An 18,519-nucleotide genomic window follows, 5' to 3' on the forward strand; every position below is an offset into this window, starting at 1 on the left:
TCTAGGCAGTTAATCAATTCCTTATTCAATAATATAAGAATAATAATAGCTGCCTTGCCTAACACATGTGTTATTACAAGGCTGAAATTAAATCATAAAATTCATTTGCTTTTCAGTTTAAAATGTGTCTGACATACAGTGTCTAAAAGTAATGTGAAGATTCATATTAAGGCTTATAAGACTCTCAACACCCCTTCCTTCTTCATTAGCCTCATATCCTCATACTTTTCCCCTTCTGAGCACTTCTGTGGTCTCCCTTCACCTGCATATACCTTAGGCTTTTGCTAAACATGCATCCTCTGTCTGGAGTATTTTCCATGCCTTGTCCATCTGGAAAACAAAAATCCCATCTTGATTTGTAAATTCAAGAGTCGCTCTCCCTCTAACAGTGTCCATCCTCTCCCTTCCACTCTGGTAGAACTGACCATGCCACCTTTAGCCACACCTCTCGGGTCCGCAGACATTTTCTCATCACTTATAACATTTTATGTCAGTTGTATTTGTGTGTGTTTATTCCCCCTGCAAGACTGGGAGAAGCTTGGGAGCCAGTTTTTCTATGCTTTAACCTTATCTCTTGTTTCACTCTGTCCCCATAGAAAAATCTTCAGGTATACACTGGCCATAGCCAGCAAGATACACTTACATTTCAAAGGAAAGCTTAAGTGTTCAGATAAATGATGAGATAGAGGCAAATGAAATCATGGAGGGGAAAAAGAAGAGAGCTATGAGTAAAGACACCAAAGTGCTTTCTTCTCTCCATCATTTTATGTTTTATCACTAAAGACTTAGCCCAGGACCAATGTTCAGGCTACGGGAAGTGAGAGCCAGAATTGTAAGAAACATGTGTCAGGAAGATGCAGCAACCACACCGGCAAAAACAGACTGTGGCCAACAGACTGTTGAAGTTGAAGCTGATTTTCCAATAGTAGAGTCAGGAATATTCATCTAAGTGCAAGAACTATCATTTTTAGTATATCATAAACAAATGATTAGTTTTGATGATTGGCTTGATAATGAAATTTAAAACTCTTATATTTTACATTCAACTTCATTTTTATGTAAAATCACATGTTCAGTTTAGTTCAGTTTCTCAGTCATGTCCAACTCTTTGTGACCCCATGGACTGCAGCACCCCAGGCCTTCCTGTCCATCACCAACTCCCGGAGTTTACTCAAACTCATGTCCATTGAGTCAGTGATGCCATCCAACCATCTCATCTTCTGTCGTCCCCTTCTCCTCCCACCTTCAATCTTTCCCAGCATCAGGGTCTTTTCAAATGAGTCAGTTCTTCGCATCAGGTGCCAAAGTATTGGCACTTTAGTTTCAGCTTTAGCATCAGTCCTTCCAATGAATATTCATGACTGATTTCCTTTAGGATGGACAGGTTGTATTTCTTTGCTGTCCAAGGGACTCTCGAGAGTCTTCTCCAACATCACAATTCAAAATTACATGTATAGTCTCTATTTTTTTTCTCAAAGGGAGAAAACAAAAATGAAAAAAAATCTCTCAAAACCAAGATGCCACCAGTCTCAGCTGAGGAGTCACAGACCAAAATCCAAGGTAAGACCCAAATTTGTAGGAAAAAAAACAAAAAGTAAAAAGTATATTTCTCCAAAATGTATTGTCTGATGAAGCACACTATTCCTTGACTAGATATTACCTAGGGTGACGCTTGAGACAATGTGAAGGTATGGATATTTACAAAAATTATTACTTCATTCAGTCATTTATTCAATAGATGTCTTCTTTTTCACCTGTCACATGCCAGGCACTGGTCTGTGAGTTGGAGATACAGTGATAAATAATTTGGGTCGAGTTTATGTTAATATAGCATATAGTTTTTCAGATAAGTGTTATGAAAACAATAAAATAGATGTGGCTTGTGCATGTGTAAAGGTTCTGTTTCTCTGCCAACTCTCTCCTCTAGAAATCTTATCTACTCCTAAGGATACCACATTCATTTCTACATTGATGCTTCTAAATTCATATCAGACCAATTTCTTTTTTAAGACCCTGTTCAATATTTTCCAAGTAACCACTGGACAAATATACCTGAGTGTTCTACTGCCATCTCAAAGAAAGCATGACTAAAATTGAATTCCTTATCTTCTCCTTCAAATAAGCTCCCTCTCCTGATTTATTTCTATTCCTGGTTCTATCTTTTTTTTCCTTTTCAGTCTCCTGGGCTCAAAACCTAATTGATGTTTTATTCCTCTGTCTAGGCTGCCCTATAAAGAAAATTAGCCACCAAATCTTCTTTCATAAGAGTTCTCAAACCCACTTCACTCCTTTCCAATCCCAACACCAATACTATCCTTATTAGTAACTCATGCCTGCATGACTCCCAGGCCCTAAGTGATCTCTTCTGATTAGAGCTCTACTTCACCCAATCTTTCTCCTTTTTGTCCAACCTCAACAGTATTAGCAGATTACTTTTTCAAAATTAATCACTATTTTGATCTCCCATCTCTGCTAGTCTCTTCTAAAGAACCTCGAGTGCCTCAATATTGCCTGCAAGACAAAATCTAAATTACTTCACCTGACTTTGTAGGATCTAATGAAATCTATTCCCAGTCCCTCTTTCTAGCCCTTCTCTCCTGTCTCTCCTGAGTAGGAACACTATGACCAGGAAAACACAAAAATGATAGAGGAATCACTAGAACAGAATATGCTATTGTTAAATAATAGCATAATTATTGTTATAAAACTAGAGTAGATGTCAGCTTTTCATATATTAGACAAAGGTCTATCTATGATAATTTTTAATGATTCTCTAGTTTTACTAGAATAAATCTTGGGGCTGAGGCAAAATTGAGTTTTCACTAGCCAAAATTCCTGTCTATAAAGAGGAAAGATAAGAAGCATATGAAAATTACAAACAAGATTGTAAATAAACAATCACAAGAAAGGTTGTAAGTAAACAAACTACTCCAAAGTAATATCAACACACTCAAAAGCTGAAGAAATGGTCCCATTGTCATTATATCTGACTGCTCTTACTTAAGAGAAAGACAAAGGGCCTAGATGAAGAAAATGACAATTTAACAGAAAAATGTAGAATAATCTTGAATGACTGGAGGAAAATAATATGTTCCCAGTTTGAAAGATAACATTATGGGAATAAAAATCTATTTTTATAATTAAGTCATATTTCTGTTTTAATTATCTCTCCAGTTTTATTGATTTTGTTTATTTATTTATTTTGAAGTATAGTTCTAGATTTTTATTGTTCTTATTAGAATGAAGAGAATACTTACTTTTCTCTATAGAAATCAGCTATTTTGTCTGCTATCATTCTTTTGCATTTTCATCTCCTCCAAAATAACAACAACAAAAAAAAAACAGTGTTTATCAAATAGTCAGCATTTACCATTTACCTGCCTAAGAAGAAAGGAAAAAAAAGTTAATGTTCTGCAATGTTTTTCAACATGAATATAGTTTAATATCACCTCCTAACTCATTACTAAAGCTAGGCTCTTCAATTGTTAGATTATTTGATTTAAAATATTTACTCTGATATGTCACTGAAAGAGAAACATTTAATAAGCACAAGACTCTATTTCTGATAAAAGTTCACATTTATAAAATTTCCACAGATAGTAAGACTCCTATACCAAGAGGATATTTACCCCTCCCATCTTTGGTTGGCTGCAAGTTTTCACTTTCATCTGAGGTTCAGAGTTTAACAAACTAAGCCACTCATCTACAAATAAATAATACAAACATTTGTTAGAGAATTATCTACCTTACTTTCAATATACTAACATTAAACGAAAAGAGAAACCGAAAGAGCAGAGGATACATCACCAAACTGGGTTTTGACCAACATCCAGACTCAATCAGCGCTGGCATCCGGCACATCTGCAGTCCCAGCTGGGGAAAGGGTCCCAGGCAGCGAGTCCGCGCCCCGGTGAGACGTCGAAGACCAGTTCGGGGTTCCCCCTTATAATCCCAGGACACGCACTGATTTCAGCATCCGTCTGTGACCAGTTTGCCGCTCTGGTTTCACGCTGGTTTGGGCATGTAAAACTTGGACTGTTGCTGAGCCTGGGGCCTGGTTGCCCTGGCCCCCTCCAGGGGCTCAACAATCTCAAGACTCCTCCCCATCTTCTCTAAGGTGCTCCCCGTCTTGCAGTCCCAGCAGGCAGCCACTCACGGCCACTCCATCTGGGCAGCATCCAGGCAGGTGAGAAGCAAGGTCAGAGGCCCGCTCTGCTTTGTCTTTGAAGCCTAAACAAGACTATTTATTTAATTTCCCTAACACCTTAATGAAAACAAAACTTCAACCAAAAGTCACCCCTCTCGATCCTAATTCCTCTTCAACTATTGCCAGGTTCCCATGTCCTCCTTTAGAGTAAGACTGCTTGAAATAGCTAGCTATACTTGTAGTCTCTGATTCCTGTTGTCCCTTTCTTTTTTATTGAAATATGATTGTTTTAATGTTCTATTAACTACTGCTGTCAGCAGTGACTCAGTCACACACATGCATACATTCTTTTTCATGTTATTTTCCACTCTGGTGTGTTACAGGATATTGAGTCTCCTTCCCTGTGCTACGCAGCTGGACCTTACTGCTTGTCCTTCCACACACGCTAGTTTGCATCTGCTGACCCCAGACTATCACCAGCTCTCTCCCTCCCTCTTGGCAACCACCCGTCTATCCTCTGTGTCCCTGGCTCGGTTTCTGTCTCATAGATAAATTTATTTGTGCCGTAGTTTAGATTCCACATATAAGTGATGCCATACGGGCTTTGCCTTTCTCACTTACCTCACTTGGTATGATAATCTGTAGTTGCATCCAGTTCAGCTCAGTTCAGTCGCTCAGTCGTGTCCGACTCTTTGCGACCCCGTGGACTGCAGCACGCCAGGCCTCCCTGTCCATCACCAACTCCCGGAGTTGCATCCATGTCACTTCAAGTGGCGTCTTTCATTTCTATGGCTGTGTAGTATTTCATTGTATGTATGTATCCCATCTTCTTTATGCGTTCATCTGTCAGTAGACATTTAGGATTTTTCCCTGTCTTGGCTATTGTGAATAATGCTGCTATGAACACGGAGGTGCCTGTATCTTTTGGAATTATAGTAATGTCTGGATATATGCCCAGGAGAGGGATTGCTGAATCATATGTGAATTCTGGTTTTAGCTTTCTGAGTCACCTCCATTGTTTTCCACAGTGACTACATCGACTTACATCCCCACCAGCAATGAAGGAGGGTTCCCCTTTCTCCACACACGCTCGAGCTCTTGACATCTTCTTAGCAACCATTTAAGAACATTATTTAATCTTCAATTTTTTCCAAAAGGAATAGAAGGCTTTTCTGTAGATCGTATAAGAATTTTCTCTGCATACAATGAACAGTGGTTAACAAAGCAAGGTATTGAGGAAGAGACACCCTACAGTAGAAATCAAATCTGCATAAGCCAAAGGAAGAAAAAGCCCACAACATTGTCAGCATGATTCAATTGATTCAAGATGATTCAACTGTAATTGTTTTCTTATCACCTTTTTTAGTTTTTTATTGAAGTATACTTGGTTTACAATGTTGTGTTCGTTTCTGGTTTGCAGAAAAGTGATTCAGTTATACATAGATATTTTTCATATTCTTTTCCATTATGGTTTATCACAGGATATTGAAGATAGTTCCCTGTGCTATACCGTAGGACCTTGTTTGTTATAGTACCTTGTGTCTACTAATCCCAAACTCCTCCTAATTAATCCCTCCTCCACACCCTTACCCCTTTCATAAATGTGAGTTTGTTTTCCATGTCTGTAAGTCTGTTTCTGTTTTGAAAATAAGTTCATCTGCGTTGTATTTTAGATTCCACATATAAGTGATACCATATCATATTTGCCTTTCTCTGTCTGACTTTCATCACTTAATATGAAATTAAGATCCCTCAGTGTTGCTGTGAGTGACATTATTTCATTCTTTTTTATGGCTAAGTAGTATTCAGTTTTCTATATAGACCACATCTTATTTATCCATTCATCTGTCAGTGGACATTTAGATCAATTCCATGTCTTGCCTACTGTTAATTATGCTGCTATGAATATTAAGGTGAACGTATCTTTTTGAATTAGTGCCTTTGCTTTTTTGGGGTATATATATCCAGGAGTAAAATTGCTGGATCATATGACAGTCCTATTCTTATTTCTTGAAGAACTGCCATACATTTTTTCCAAGGTGGCTACACCAATTTACATTCCCACTAGCAGTGTAGGAGTATTCCCATTCTAACTAGTGTGAGGTGATACCTCATTGTAATTTTTATTTGCAGTTCTCTAATAATTAGCAACACTGAGCATTTTTGTGTGTACCTATTGGCGGGGCCTAGATAAGGGAAAGGCTACCCACTCCAGTATTCTGGCCTGGAGAATTGCATGGACTATAGTCCATGGGGTCACAAAGAGTCGGACATGACTGAGCGACTTTCACTTTCACTGGCTATCTATATGTCTTCTTTGAAGTTATGTTTATTTAGGCCTTCTGTCTATTTTTTTGATTGGGTTGCTTATTTTGTCTTATTGAGTTCTATCTGTTATTTGTATATTTTGGAAATTAAGTCCTGGTCAGTCACATCATTTGCAAATATTTTCTCCCAGTCTATAGGTTATCTTTTCATTTTTTATGGTTTCCCTTGCAGTGGAAAGTTTATAAATTTGATTTGGTCTCATTTGTTTCTTTCTGCTTTTATTTCTATTTCCTTGGGAACCTGACCTAAGAAAACTCTGCCATGATTTATGTCAGAGAATGTTTTGCCTAGGTTCTCTTCTACGAGTTTTATATTGTCATGCTGTATGTTTGAGTCTTTAAGCCACTTTGAGTTTAGTTTTGAGTATGATGTGAAGAGGTATTCTTACTTCATTGATTTACTCACAGCTGTCCAACTTTCCCAGCACCACCTGCTAAAGAGATTGTCTTTTTTCATCGTATATTCTTGCCTCCTTTGTGGAAGGATTAATTGACCATAGATATGTGGGTTTATTTCTGGGCTCTCTTCTGTTGATCTGCATGACTGTTTCTGTGCCAATACCATGCTATTTTGATTGCTATAGTTTTGTAATATTGTCTAAAATCTGGGAGGGTTATGCCTCTTGCTTTATTTTTTTCCTCATGATTGCTTTGGCAATTCTGCATCTCTTATATTTATATGATTCCATATAAATTTTAGGATTATTCTAGTTCTGTGAAAAATTCATGGGTAATTTGGTAGGAATCACATTAAATTTATAGATTGCTTTGGGTAGCAGAGCCATTTTAATAATGTTAATTCTTCAAACCAAACAGCATGAGATATCTTTCCATTTCTTTAAATCACTGTTTCCTTTATCAATGTTTTATAGTTTTCGACATATAAGTCTTCCACCTCCTTGGTGAGGTTCATTTCTAAGCACTTTGTTTTTTTGATGAGATTTTAATAGTATGAGTTATTTTATAATAGTAATGGCCTCAAATCTGTAGTTCTCACATAAAAATATAAACTTAATGGCATGAAACCAAGGGTCACATTTTCAGGATTATAAGTTTATTCTTATTATATTTTATTCAAAGTGTATTTGTAAGCTTAATTTTCATGATTGGTAATAAAAACTCTTTGTGGAAGCTTCATTTAACAGAGGAGCTATTTGAGTAGGAAGGAGAAAAACAGCATCATTTAAATTTGCAAACTAAGCATGTCTTCAAAAATTTTAATAGGAATAACAGATACTTTGTTTTGAAAAAGTAGAAGCAAAATTATTACTGCTTAAAGATATCATCTTACACATGGTTGGTATTTCTGTGTTCTTCAAAACATGCAGGTGCAATGTCATAATATCTGCAGATGTTGATTTCTGATTATAGAACTCTTATCTTCTGCCGAGCATGGTTTAATTTATATCTGCCATGGAAATGAAGAACGCAATATATTTTGGATTCAAATACGGATAACTTTACTAAAGTCCTCTTTTGATTACAATCATCTTTCTTAGGATTACGCTTCATTTATATTACATTAAATGCTTCTTTAAATAAATGTTTTGGTACCAGGTGGGAATATAGTATATTGGAAGTGTATCAAAGTTAGGTATCCATAGCTAGTATGATGTGGTAGGTTGAATAATGCCGCCCTCAAAGATGTCCACACGCCAACCCCCAAAGGCTATGAATTTCTTACCTTACATGAAAAAAAAATGCTGATACGTTAAGGATCTTGAGAATGGGAGCATTAGTCTGGGTTATCCAGGGGACCTCAGTGTAGTCAAAGGGTCTTTACAACTAGAAAGCAAGAGGGCCAAAGGCTGAAGAAGGGACTGGGATGATGGAAGCAGAGGTTGCATTGATGTATTCTGAACACGGGGGAAGGAACCCTGAGCCAAGGTATAGAGGCAGCCTCTACAAGCTGGGAAAGATGAGGAAGCAGATTCTCTCCTAAAACATCCAGAAAGAACACAGTCTGTCTTAAAAGTTCTGACTTACAAAATCTCTGTTGTTTTAAGCCACTACATTTGTGGTAATTTGCTATAGCAATAGAAAACTGACATATATGGCTTCAGAATACTCCGTACTTTTAAATGTCACAATTAAAAAGATTTTTTTTCTATTCAGACAATCATGCAATTAACACTAAAGGCAGTATTTCATACTGGAAAGGGCATTGATTTTAGAGTTTGACACTCCTGAATTCAAATTATAATTCTGCTATTTACTAGTTTTTCTGTGACCTTAGTCAAGATATTAAACATCTCTGACTCAGAGCTTGCTCATGTATAAAATAAGGGTAATACGGTCACGACTAGGTTGTGGATATAAATTTAATTAATATAGGTAGAGCATTGAGCGTTGAGGTTTGTAAATGCCAGTGTTGACAGAAGTCAGGGCGTGTAAGTGAGAATTGCGCATGCCCGATCAAAAGAGCCCATAAGCCACACGGCTCCTACCAGGTGCTGCCACGTGGGATACGGGTTGCGTTCTGCCAGACATTCCATCTCCAGTCTAGAGAGACTGCAAAGACAAATCTTAGCTTCACATTTCCCAGTTTTTAAACATTGACTTTTTAATGTTCACAGATTCCCCTTTTTAAATCATTGAAGGAAAAACTGAATTCTTGTCAAATTTAACCCATACCACCATCCCTGGCCTCTAACACACCACGTGTAGGTTCTCCATGTTGCTCAAACCTGTGGACACTGACAGCCCTCGACAAGATGCTTTCAGTTCTCCTCTTGCCCTTCCCTTCCTCTCCACTCGTGCCCTTCAGCCCAGACTTTGTGCTGTGAACAGACTACAGCTGTGGGATCCCCCCGAACCTTCTGGGCCAAACAGCTCTCCACAGCCAAGATCCCAGCGCTCCAGGTCCAGCACAGCGCAGGTCTGTAGAGCATCCCAGGCCTTGCCAGCTCCCTCCACCTCTCCAAACTGGCCTAGCCTGCATCTCAGCTGATTCGTATTAACAGTTTGAACAGAGATCCAGAGACATAAAAACAGCTCTAGAGCTAAAACTATTCTAAAAAATAAAACATATTATTTTTTCAAAATATAGACCATAAAACAGGGAAAATCCCAGCTTATTTAAACAGGAGACCCCTCTTTGGGCTTCCTAGGTGGCTCAGACTGAAAAGAATCTGCCTGCAATGCAGGTGACCTGGGTTCAACCCCTGGGTCCGGAAGATCCCCTTGAGGAGGAAATGGCTACTCACTCCAGTATTCTTGCCTGGAGAATTCCATGGACAGAGGAGCCTGCCAGCTATGACCCACGGGGTTGCAGAGAGTCAGACACAACTGACCAGCTAACACCGCTCTTTAGTCCTTGGCAGTAACAATCTAACTTGTCTTATGTGGAATAGGAAAATAGACTATCTCCTGAAATTTGATTTATAAGTATCAGTAAATTCCCCAGGTAAGAGCAAACAGCTTGACTGGCAGCCAGAAGAGGAACTGCTATGGTTAATTTTAGCATTATAGTCCATTCTCTGTGACTGTCAGTCCTATTCACTAGCTAAAGGTAAGGTGGGAATATAGAAACTACAACAACAACAAATGAATGAAATTTTTATCAAAATTGCTCCAAGCATATTTCTCTGCTTCATCTGAAAAGAAAGTCTTATATAGTATGTAACTAGAATTATAGAACTCAGTAAGGAATAGTCTTTCAAAAATGATACCTAATGTAGTGATGGACAAAAGAAATGAGAAATGAATAAACTTGGCATGTGAAATTTCTGAAAATTTAGTCTAGAAAAAGAAATAAATAAATACCGTGTCTTTTATGTTTTGAAATGAGGAAGAAAAGTCCCAACCATGCTGCGTTGGCAAGGGACAGAGGCGTAATCAGGGCACCTTGGGTGGCAAGGGCTCATTGGAAGAAAACTTGTGGATAACTGGAACTGAAAAAGCACTCTGGGGACAGAAGCAGTCCTAGGGGCTAATTGCCTTCTCTGAGTCTTGTTCACGGTCTACATGGCTTCCGTCTCTGTGTTCCTGTATGCGTATCTCCTCTGGACTGCTCTCCTGCCATCTACTCATTTCCTGGCCCACAGTCCGGAGAGAGCGGTCGGCCTCAGATAACAGCCATTGTTCTCAGCGCGCAGCCTCCATTACAACATGGCGGGCACCGGGCACCACGTGGACGGCCACCTTCTCTCGCGTGCCCGGCTCTGGGCGCCCTCGGGAACTGTTCCTGCCTTTGACGTAGCGGAAGTGGGGGGCTGTGTTGGCTAAAAGGAGACGTTAGGCAGAGAAATCATGCTCTGTTTAAAATATCAAGCAGAAGAGCAGACTAGGATCAAATACCTCAGTTTCCATCTATCTTTTTATTTTTTAACTAAAAATTTGAGACTGTAACCAATGTGAACTGGATGGGAGTTTTTGCTCCTTTTTTATTTTTTGGACAAAATGCCATTTTTTTGTAGCTTGAGTGATTTAAATATATTTGCATAATTCAGTTACATCGAACTCTATGTTTTTAGGCTTCTTTCTACTAAAAAATATAGGAAATCACATTCTGCTTTCCAAATCCCTGGAATCCTTTTGAGTAAACAAAAGTTCCTGTATACCCCACACACATTAATGCTATGCAGACCTGAGGAGTTAATATAGATATTTTTTTAAAAAGATAATTTTAATTTATTGTAGTCTGGCTGGTGGAACACTTTGTATTTATATTGCATTTATCTCAAATGCAGTCTTTATCTAATCCTCACAGAAATCCCCATGACAAAAGTATTTCTCATTTTATGGATGAGGAAACTGTTATAGAAAAGCGACTTATCTAGAGTCACCCAGAGAATTAGTGATGTAAGGATTAGAGCTCTCTATTCGGTACCTAGCACCAGTAAATCACCACTTTCCTTAATACCTATACATAAAATGTATTTTCTAGATGAATTACTCCCAACAAAATATCCTGGAAGTCAAGCATAACGTTGAGGAGTACCAGAGCTGATTCTGACACAGTACCAAAGCTACCTCATATGGATCTGTATTCTTTTTTACTTGCTGTTATTCATTTCTTTACTTATGTTAAAGTAACATCCGCCTAAATGTAAAAATCCCTTCAGGACTTTTAGCATGTTACGGCTGCCTGGAGGAACTCTAACCTCTGACCAGATTCCAGGACCTCATCTAACACTCTTGGCACAGGTTCTGTCTGCACACCTCCAGCAATGGGGCCGTCACTTCCTCACAAAAATGTGTGTTTCACTGTTAGACAAGTTCAAGAATGTTTGAGGTTTGTTTGTGTGTTTTATAAATTCCATGGATGGATTCCTCCTGTGCCTTCTGGACTTTGTGAAATAATTTTATTTTCTTGTCTATTTAATGGCCCTTCAAAGAATTGGAAATAATGGCTAGGTCGCTAGTTAGTCTTCAGTACCTTAGCTAAAGAACTTAAGTTCCTCAACCATTCCTCTAATAGGAAGGTTTCTGGAACTCTCGCCTACTCTGATTCCTTCTCCCTTAGAGTTTTATAAATTGCATGAGCACTTACTGTAAGGTACTCCATTTTTCTATTCTGTGACATTTTAGGGCACTCCATCAGGTTCCATTGTATATGCATTGCTATAATGTTTGTCAACTTCCTCCGTGACATTAGACAATCTGCAAAGATGTAATAAAATTTCAAGTGTGATCAAAGTGTTATAATTAAAATTATTCTAAGGACACTTGTAGTTGAGCAACTATAAAATTAATCACAAGCTGAGCCATAAATATAATCTTGGGTGCCCATTAATCATATGCTTCATAAACTGTGTTATTCACTTTTTAATGCCAAATGTTCGTTCATTAAGATGAAAATAACAGTATCATTTATGCATCTAATCAGAGTATTCAGATTTAGTCTTTATTAATTCGTCTAGCATCTAGCACTCAGGTATTGTTGGTATCTAATAAAAAGAGCAGAGGCAGAAGATACTAAGAAGAGGCAGCAACAATACACAGAAGAACTGGACTAAAAGATCTTCATGACCCGGATAATCATGAAGGTGTGATCACTCACCTAGAGCCAAACATCCTGGAATGTGAAGTCAATGGGCCATAGAAAGCGTCACTACGAACAAAGCTAGTGGAGGTGATGAAATTCCAGTTGAGCTATTTCAAATCCTAAAAGAGATGCTGTGAAAGTGCTGTACTCAATATGCCAGAAAATTTTGAAAACTCTGCAGTGGCCACAGGACTGGAAAAGGTCAGTTTTCATTCCAATCCCAAAGAAGGGCAATGCCAAAGAATATTCAAACTACCGCACAATTGCACTCATCTCACATGCTAGCAAAGTAATGTTCAAAATTCTCCAAGTCAGGTTTCAACAGTATGTGTACCGAGAACTTCCAGATGTTCAAGCTGGATTTAGAAAAGGCAGAGGAACCAGAGATCAAATGGCCAACATCTGTTGGATCATTGAAAATGCAAGAGAATTCCAGAAAGACATCTACTTCTGCTTTATTGACTATGCCAAAGCCTTTGACTGTGTGGATCACAACAAACTGGAAAATTCTTCAAGAGATGGGCATACCAGACCACCTGACCTGCCTCCTGAGAAATCTGTATGCAGGTCAAGAAGCAACAATACAACCAGACATGGAACAACAGACTGGTTCCAAATTTGGAAAGGAGTGCATCAAGGCTGTGTATTGTCACCCTGCTTATTTAACGTATATTCAGAGTACATCATGCAAAATGCCAGGCTGGGTGAAGCACAAACTGGAATGAAGATTGCCAGGAGAAATATCGATAACCTCAGATATTCAGATGACATCACCCTTATGGCAGAAAGTGAAGAAGAACTAAAGAGCCTCTTGATGAAAGTGAAAGAGGAGAGTGAAAAAGTTGGCCTAAAATGCAACATTCTAAAAACTAAGATCATGGCATCCAGTCCCATCACTTCATGGCAAATAGATAGGGAAACAATGGAAACAGTGACTGACTTTATTTTCTTGGGCTCCAAAGTCACTGTAGATGGTGACTGCAGCCATGAAATTAAAAGATGCTTGCTCCTTGGAAGAAAAGCTATGATCAACCTAGACAGAATATTAAAAAGCAGAGACATTACTTTGCCAACAAAGGTCCATCTAGTCAGAGCTATGGTTTTTCCAGTAGTCATGTATGGATGTGAGAGTTGGACTATAAAGAAAGCTGAGTGCCGGAAAATTGATGCTTTAGAACTGTCGTGTTGGAGAAGGCTCTTGAGAGTCCCTTGGACTGCAAGTCCATCCTAAAGGAAATCAGTCCTGAATATTCATTGGAAGGACTGATGTTGAAGCTGAAACTCCAATACTTTGACCACCTTATGCAAAGAACTGACTCATTAGAAAAGACCCTGATGCTGGGGAAGATTGAAGGTGAGAGGAGAAGGGGACAAAAGAGTATGAGATGGTTGGATGGCATCACTGACTCGATGGAGTTTGAGCAAGCTCCCACAGTTGGTGATGGACATAGAAGCCTGGCCTGCTGCAGTCTGTGGGGTCACAAAGCATCAGACACGACTGAGCGACTGAACTGAACTGAATAAAAAGAGGCTTGTTTTTGAAACAGAACCCATAATGTATTTGCTATTTTAAGAGTTAGAGATTTAACTAAGTAATAAGGTCACCTGCATCAAATATTCCAACCAATGAAAACATTTTCAGGTCTTCTTTTTACATTCATCCAAAAAAGAACCACTTGAACCAATGCCTAATTAAGAACCTTATTCCCAAATTAGTTTCTTTATTTGAATCCCTCCTTTTCCAGCAGTTATTTAGTGCCACTGATAAAATGTAGAAGGTTGATGACTTTCTGCATCAACCATTTCCTGTCTTGAAGAGGAAAGCAGGTGTTTCACACCTGTGCAGGTCTTCACCAGGCCCTGCTACAAGGGGGTCAGAGAGTCTGGAAGTGTATTACTGAGGCCCAGGCTGGAGACAGAGTCAGTCAGGTGTTTGGAGAGCACTCAGTACTCACCCTTGCACATTCAGTAAAAGCAGCCATATCAGAACACTCTGATATCTGCCACGGGTACACAGTCCAGGGCCAAATTTGACCAAGTATCCTGATGAGATCTGGCAATTGCTAGACAATATGCAAAGAGCACAGTTGGCAGGAAGATTCATTCCGTTCATTTGTGCAGCTACAAAAGAGGGAATCCTGCTGTCCATGTGTGAAGCTGGGAAGTAGTACAATGCCCAGCTCACAAAACTACCCAGACGCCAAAGCAAGGTTTGCCATGTATTTCGGATTTCTCTTTCATGACAAGGATGATGCAAACAATGTGACCATCTGTTCCCACAAACAAATAACATGCTGCATGGATGAAAAGACACCCACACTGACTATGGTTGATGGAGATCCTTTTGTTTTCAGTTCTCAGGGGTATTTTCTTTTTTAGTTGTTCTGCTTTGAATCCAAGAATGGAAAATAACTGGTTTCTCATCTTCATCAATAAGCTATGATTGAGGATTTATTTTATAATTGGAATGCTTATCCACAAAGCAAATTAGGCTATAATTAATTTCTAAATAGTCCAGATTCGTCATTAGAAGCATCATTTTAGAAGGGCTTCATAATGTCTAGAGGAGACCTGGTAAGATGCAAAGATTTGCCTACTTAGTTTAATCCAAATGTTGTGGAATTAACAAAAGTTCTTTATTAGAAAATAACTGTTGCAAAATGATCAGTCATGTAATTGGTACTAGCAGGAATGTAACACAGCAAAAATACATATGCTATGGATTGAATTAGCAATGGAAGAGGAGGAAGAGGATAGCAGAACTTATACCCATGTGCCTCTATAAGAAGTAGTCACTAAAAGTCTCCTAAGGAATATTCTGGTTTACAGATTCTGCCTCTTCTATATTCAGGAGGGTTTTTTCTGAATTCTTTTACTCATTTTTCATGCTCTACTTCAATCCTAATATTCTTTGGGAGACAGGTGTTCCTAGAAATTCATTTGTGCACAAAATAGCTCATAGCCCTTTTTTGGTCCAGACTCCTTTGATGAACTCACATTAACCCTAGATCCTCTCCATGGAAAAAAAAAATGCATACACAACATATAGTCTCAAGAGTTCCAGTCCAGGAATGTACTGGACATCCACAGCCAGAGGTTAAGAACTCTGCTTTAAAATATCATACAGTGATTGCCCCCAATATTTGTAGATACAGGAAAAAGAGTTGGCCATCACTTTCTTAGGTAGCAATACATGACACAGTGTCAAAGATCTGGAAAATGATTGTGGGAGGTGGATAAAAAGAAATAGAAAGATATGAATTGAGCCAAATATATAAGGAAAATTCTTCTCTCTTATTTCTATCTCAAGTTTCTTAGTACAAAATGACATAGGGAAAGTGTGTGTTTCTTATCTTCCAGCCAAAATTACTTTAATTCCAAAACAAAGTTAAATAAATAGATGCAAAATGAAAAAAATCATCTTGGAAAATCCAGGAGTTTGTTGTAAACTGTGTTAGTCACTCAGTCATGTCTGACTCTTTATGATCCTGTGGACTATAACTCACTAGGATCCTCTGTCCATGGAATTCTCCAGGCAAGAATACTGGGGTGGATTGCTATTCCCTTCTCCAGGGGGAGACCTAGGAATCAAATCCTGGTCTGGCCACATCGTAGGCAGATTTTTTACTGAGTCACCAGATAATTTTTTTTTTAATTTGTCAACAAAGGTGCGTCTAGTCAAGGCTATGGTTTTTCCAGTGGTCATGTATGAATGTGAGAGTTGGACTATAAAGAAAGCTGAGTGCCGAAGAATTGATGATTTTGAACTGTGGTGTTGGAGAAGACTCTTGAGAGTCCCATGGACTGCAAGGAGATCCAACCCGTCCATCCTAAAGGAGATCAGTCCTGGGTGTTCCTTGGAAGGACTGATGCTAAAGCTGAAACTCCAATACTTTGGCCACCTGATGCGAAGAGCTGACTCAATGGAAAAGACCCTGATGCTGGGAAAGATTGAGGGCAGGAGAAGGGGATGACAGAGGATGAGATAGTTGGATGGCATCACTGACTCGATGGACATGGGTTTGGGTAGACTCCAGGAGTTGGTGATGGACAGGGAGGCCTGGTGTGCTGCGGTTCATGGGGTCACAGAGAGTCGGATATGACTGAGCGATTGGACTGAACTGAATGACTTGACTTTATTCTTGAAACATGTTCCTGAAAAGCTTAGTATATTGAAAACTTTTAGATGGATCATAGCAATTTTGATATTAAAGGACTTGTATGGTGAAAACTTTTGTAAAGTAAGTGATCATCTCCTGATTTATCAGTTTTGCAAGCCCAAATTTTCAATACTATGTTGGCTTAAGTTTTTAAAATTATAATGTACTATCATGAAATAAGAATCATTATTTGGGCTTTGATTTCAATTTCCTAAACATAGTACATCCAATTAAAAATAAATTAGAAACTGTGAATAATGAATTAAATTGTATTCATTGTATTTCTTTGCTCCCTCTATATTTTCTTTTTATATTAAGCAATTTACTTTCATTAAAGTCTTCTCTAAAATTCAAATATTTACCCATGAATTGATTATTCTCTGGATAAAGTACAATTTAAACTATATTAATTGTAAATTGTATTTGTAGGTTTGAATGAAAAAATAAAAATGAATCTAATACATATTAGCTTGCATTGTTTCTTCAGAAAAGAGGTTATAGCTAAAATGATCAAATCAAAAACCATTTTTATCAAAAAACAAAATTAGAATGCAAAATTCTAAATACCAAAGACATCCTTTCTGCCTATTTTATTTTTCTGAATTTTTGATGAATCAATTTCAGCCATAAATTATGAATAGAGAACTGAAAATGCCTTTTGAATGTTAATAATTTTTAATATTAATCCTTATTAATCTCAGCTTTGCTAATATAAAAAAGAAATTATACCATGTGAAATTTTTGTTGCATAATGCACCACATTTAAGTGTATTTTTAATCAGTCTGAAGGTTCTGCATGTTACTAACGTCTCCTGAATAAGATCCTACTTTCTTCAGAGGAATCTGAGAGGAGGTGTTCTGGAGAAAACCATCCTTAAAAAAAAACACACACGCATCACCTGCTGTCCAATACAGCTGGATTAAGAGTGGCATATATACTTATATTTATATGCTGTTTCTTTTCCACAGATAAAGTCTCTGAGAAAAATACACATGAAAATAAGACCACAAACCCTGACTCTCAAAATCCAGCAGCGTCAACTGGAGCAAAAGCAGAGCAGAAGGCAGTGGGGACGGGGAAAGACGACCTGGGCAGGTAAGAGCTCAATAAAACACCTAACTCTGCACTCTGAAATTCAAACAGCCAGTCCTCACGGGCACGACTGAGCGACTTTCCCACTTTCCCATTCCTCGCTTTAGCTGAGCACAGGCTGGGAGAACTACGGGAGTCACACCCGGGGCCCCGGGCCAGAGCTCCAGGCTGGCTTCTGTCTGTCCAGCTCACGGCTCCTTACAGCCCGCCACAGCCGCGAACCAGGATCTTTAGGCAGCAGTCTGGCCATAGTCCATAGCACACCAACAAAAACATTGTAGTCACATGTCTGAGTCATTAACATCATCTTCACAACAGCCTACATATTTACAAGGCTTGAATTTTTTTTAAAGGACTTGAAGAGAATGTATGATTCTTCTCTGAATTCACAAAGCAATACCTTTCAATTCTGCAAACATTTTATTGTTCCAGAAGGTTATTATTTCCTTTCATCTGCTAAAGAAAGTGTGATATGATAACCAAGAATAATTACAGAAAGAGATCATCTTTATGCCACTAAAGGAATACAGTTATATAAATGCTTCCCACAAAATTACTGGAAATTTCACAAAGGAAATGGCAATTTCCACGTGAATCAGCGAATCCACAATAAAATCCAATTTGAAGCTCCTTCACTTGGCCACCACTTGGCATGTTATTATGTGTCTGCTGATCCAATTTGAATTGCTTGACTATAGTCAATATAATTGAAATAAGCATACCCTTCTTATTTAAGAGGCAAGAAGAGCTGTCATTTATAAAAAAAAAAAGTTAAAAGTACCTTTGCTTCTCCTCCTCCCCCT

The 18,519-nt window shown here is 38.4% G+C and overlaps 1 protein-coding gene across 1 annotated transcript in view; it reads left to right on the forward strand.

Moving 5' to 3' along the window:
* The window catches only part of CNGB3 (cyclic nucleotide gated channel subunit beta 3), a 174,606-nt gene that overhangs the window by 2,815 nt on the left and 153,272 nt on the right, over window positions 1-18,519 (forward strand). The window contains exons 2-3 of the mRNA XM_043483829.1: window positions 1,479-1,560; window positions 17,593-17,719. Coding sequence (XP_043339764.1) covers window positions 1,479-1,560; window positions 17,593-17,719 — 209 coding nt within the window. The remainder of the gene's footprint in view (window positions 1-1,478; window positions 1,561-17,592; window positions 17,720-18,519) is intronic.

The sequence above is a fragment of the Cervus canadensis genome, chromosome 12, assembly GCF_019320065.1.
Source record: "Cervus canadensis isolate Bull #8, Minnesota chromosome 12, ASM1932006v1, whole genome shotgun sequence".
In the NCBI taxonomy this organism is placed as follows: domain Eukaryota; kingdom Metazoa; phylum Chordata; class Mammalia; order Artiodactyla; family Cervidae; genus Cervus; species Cervus canadensis.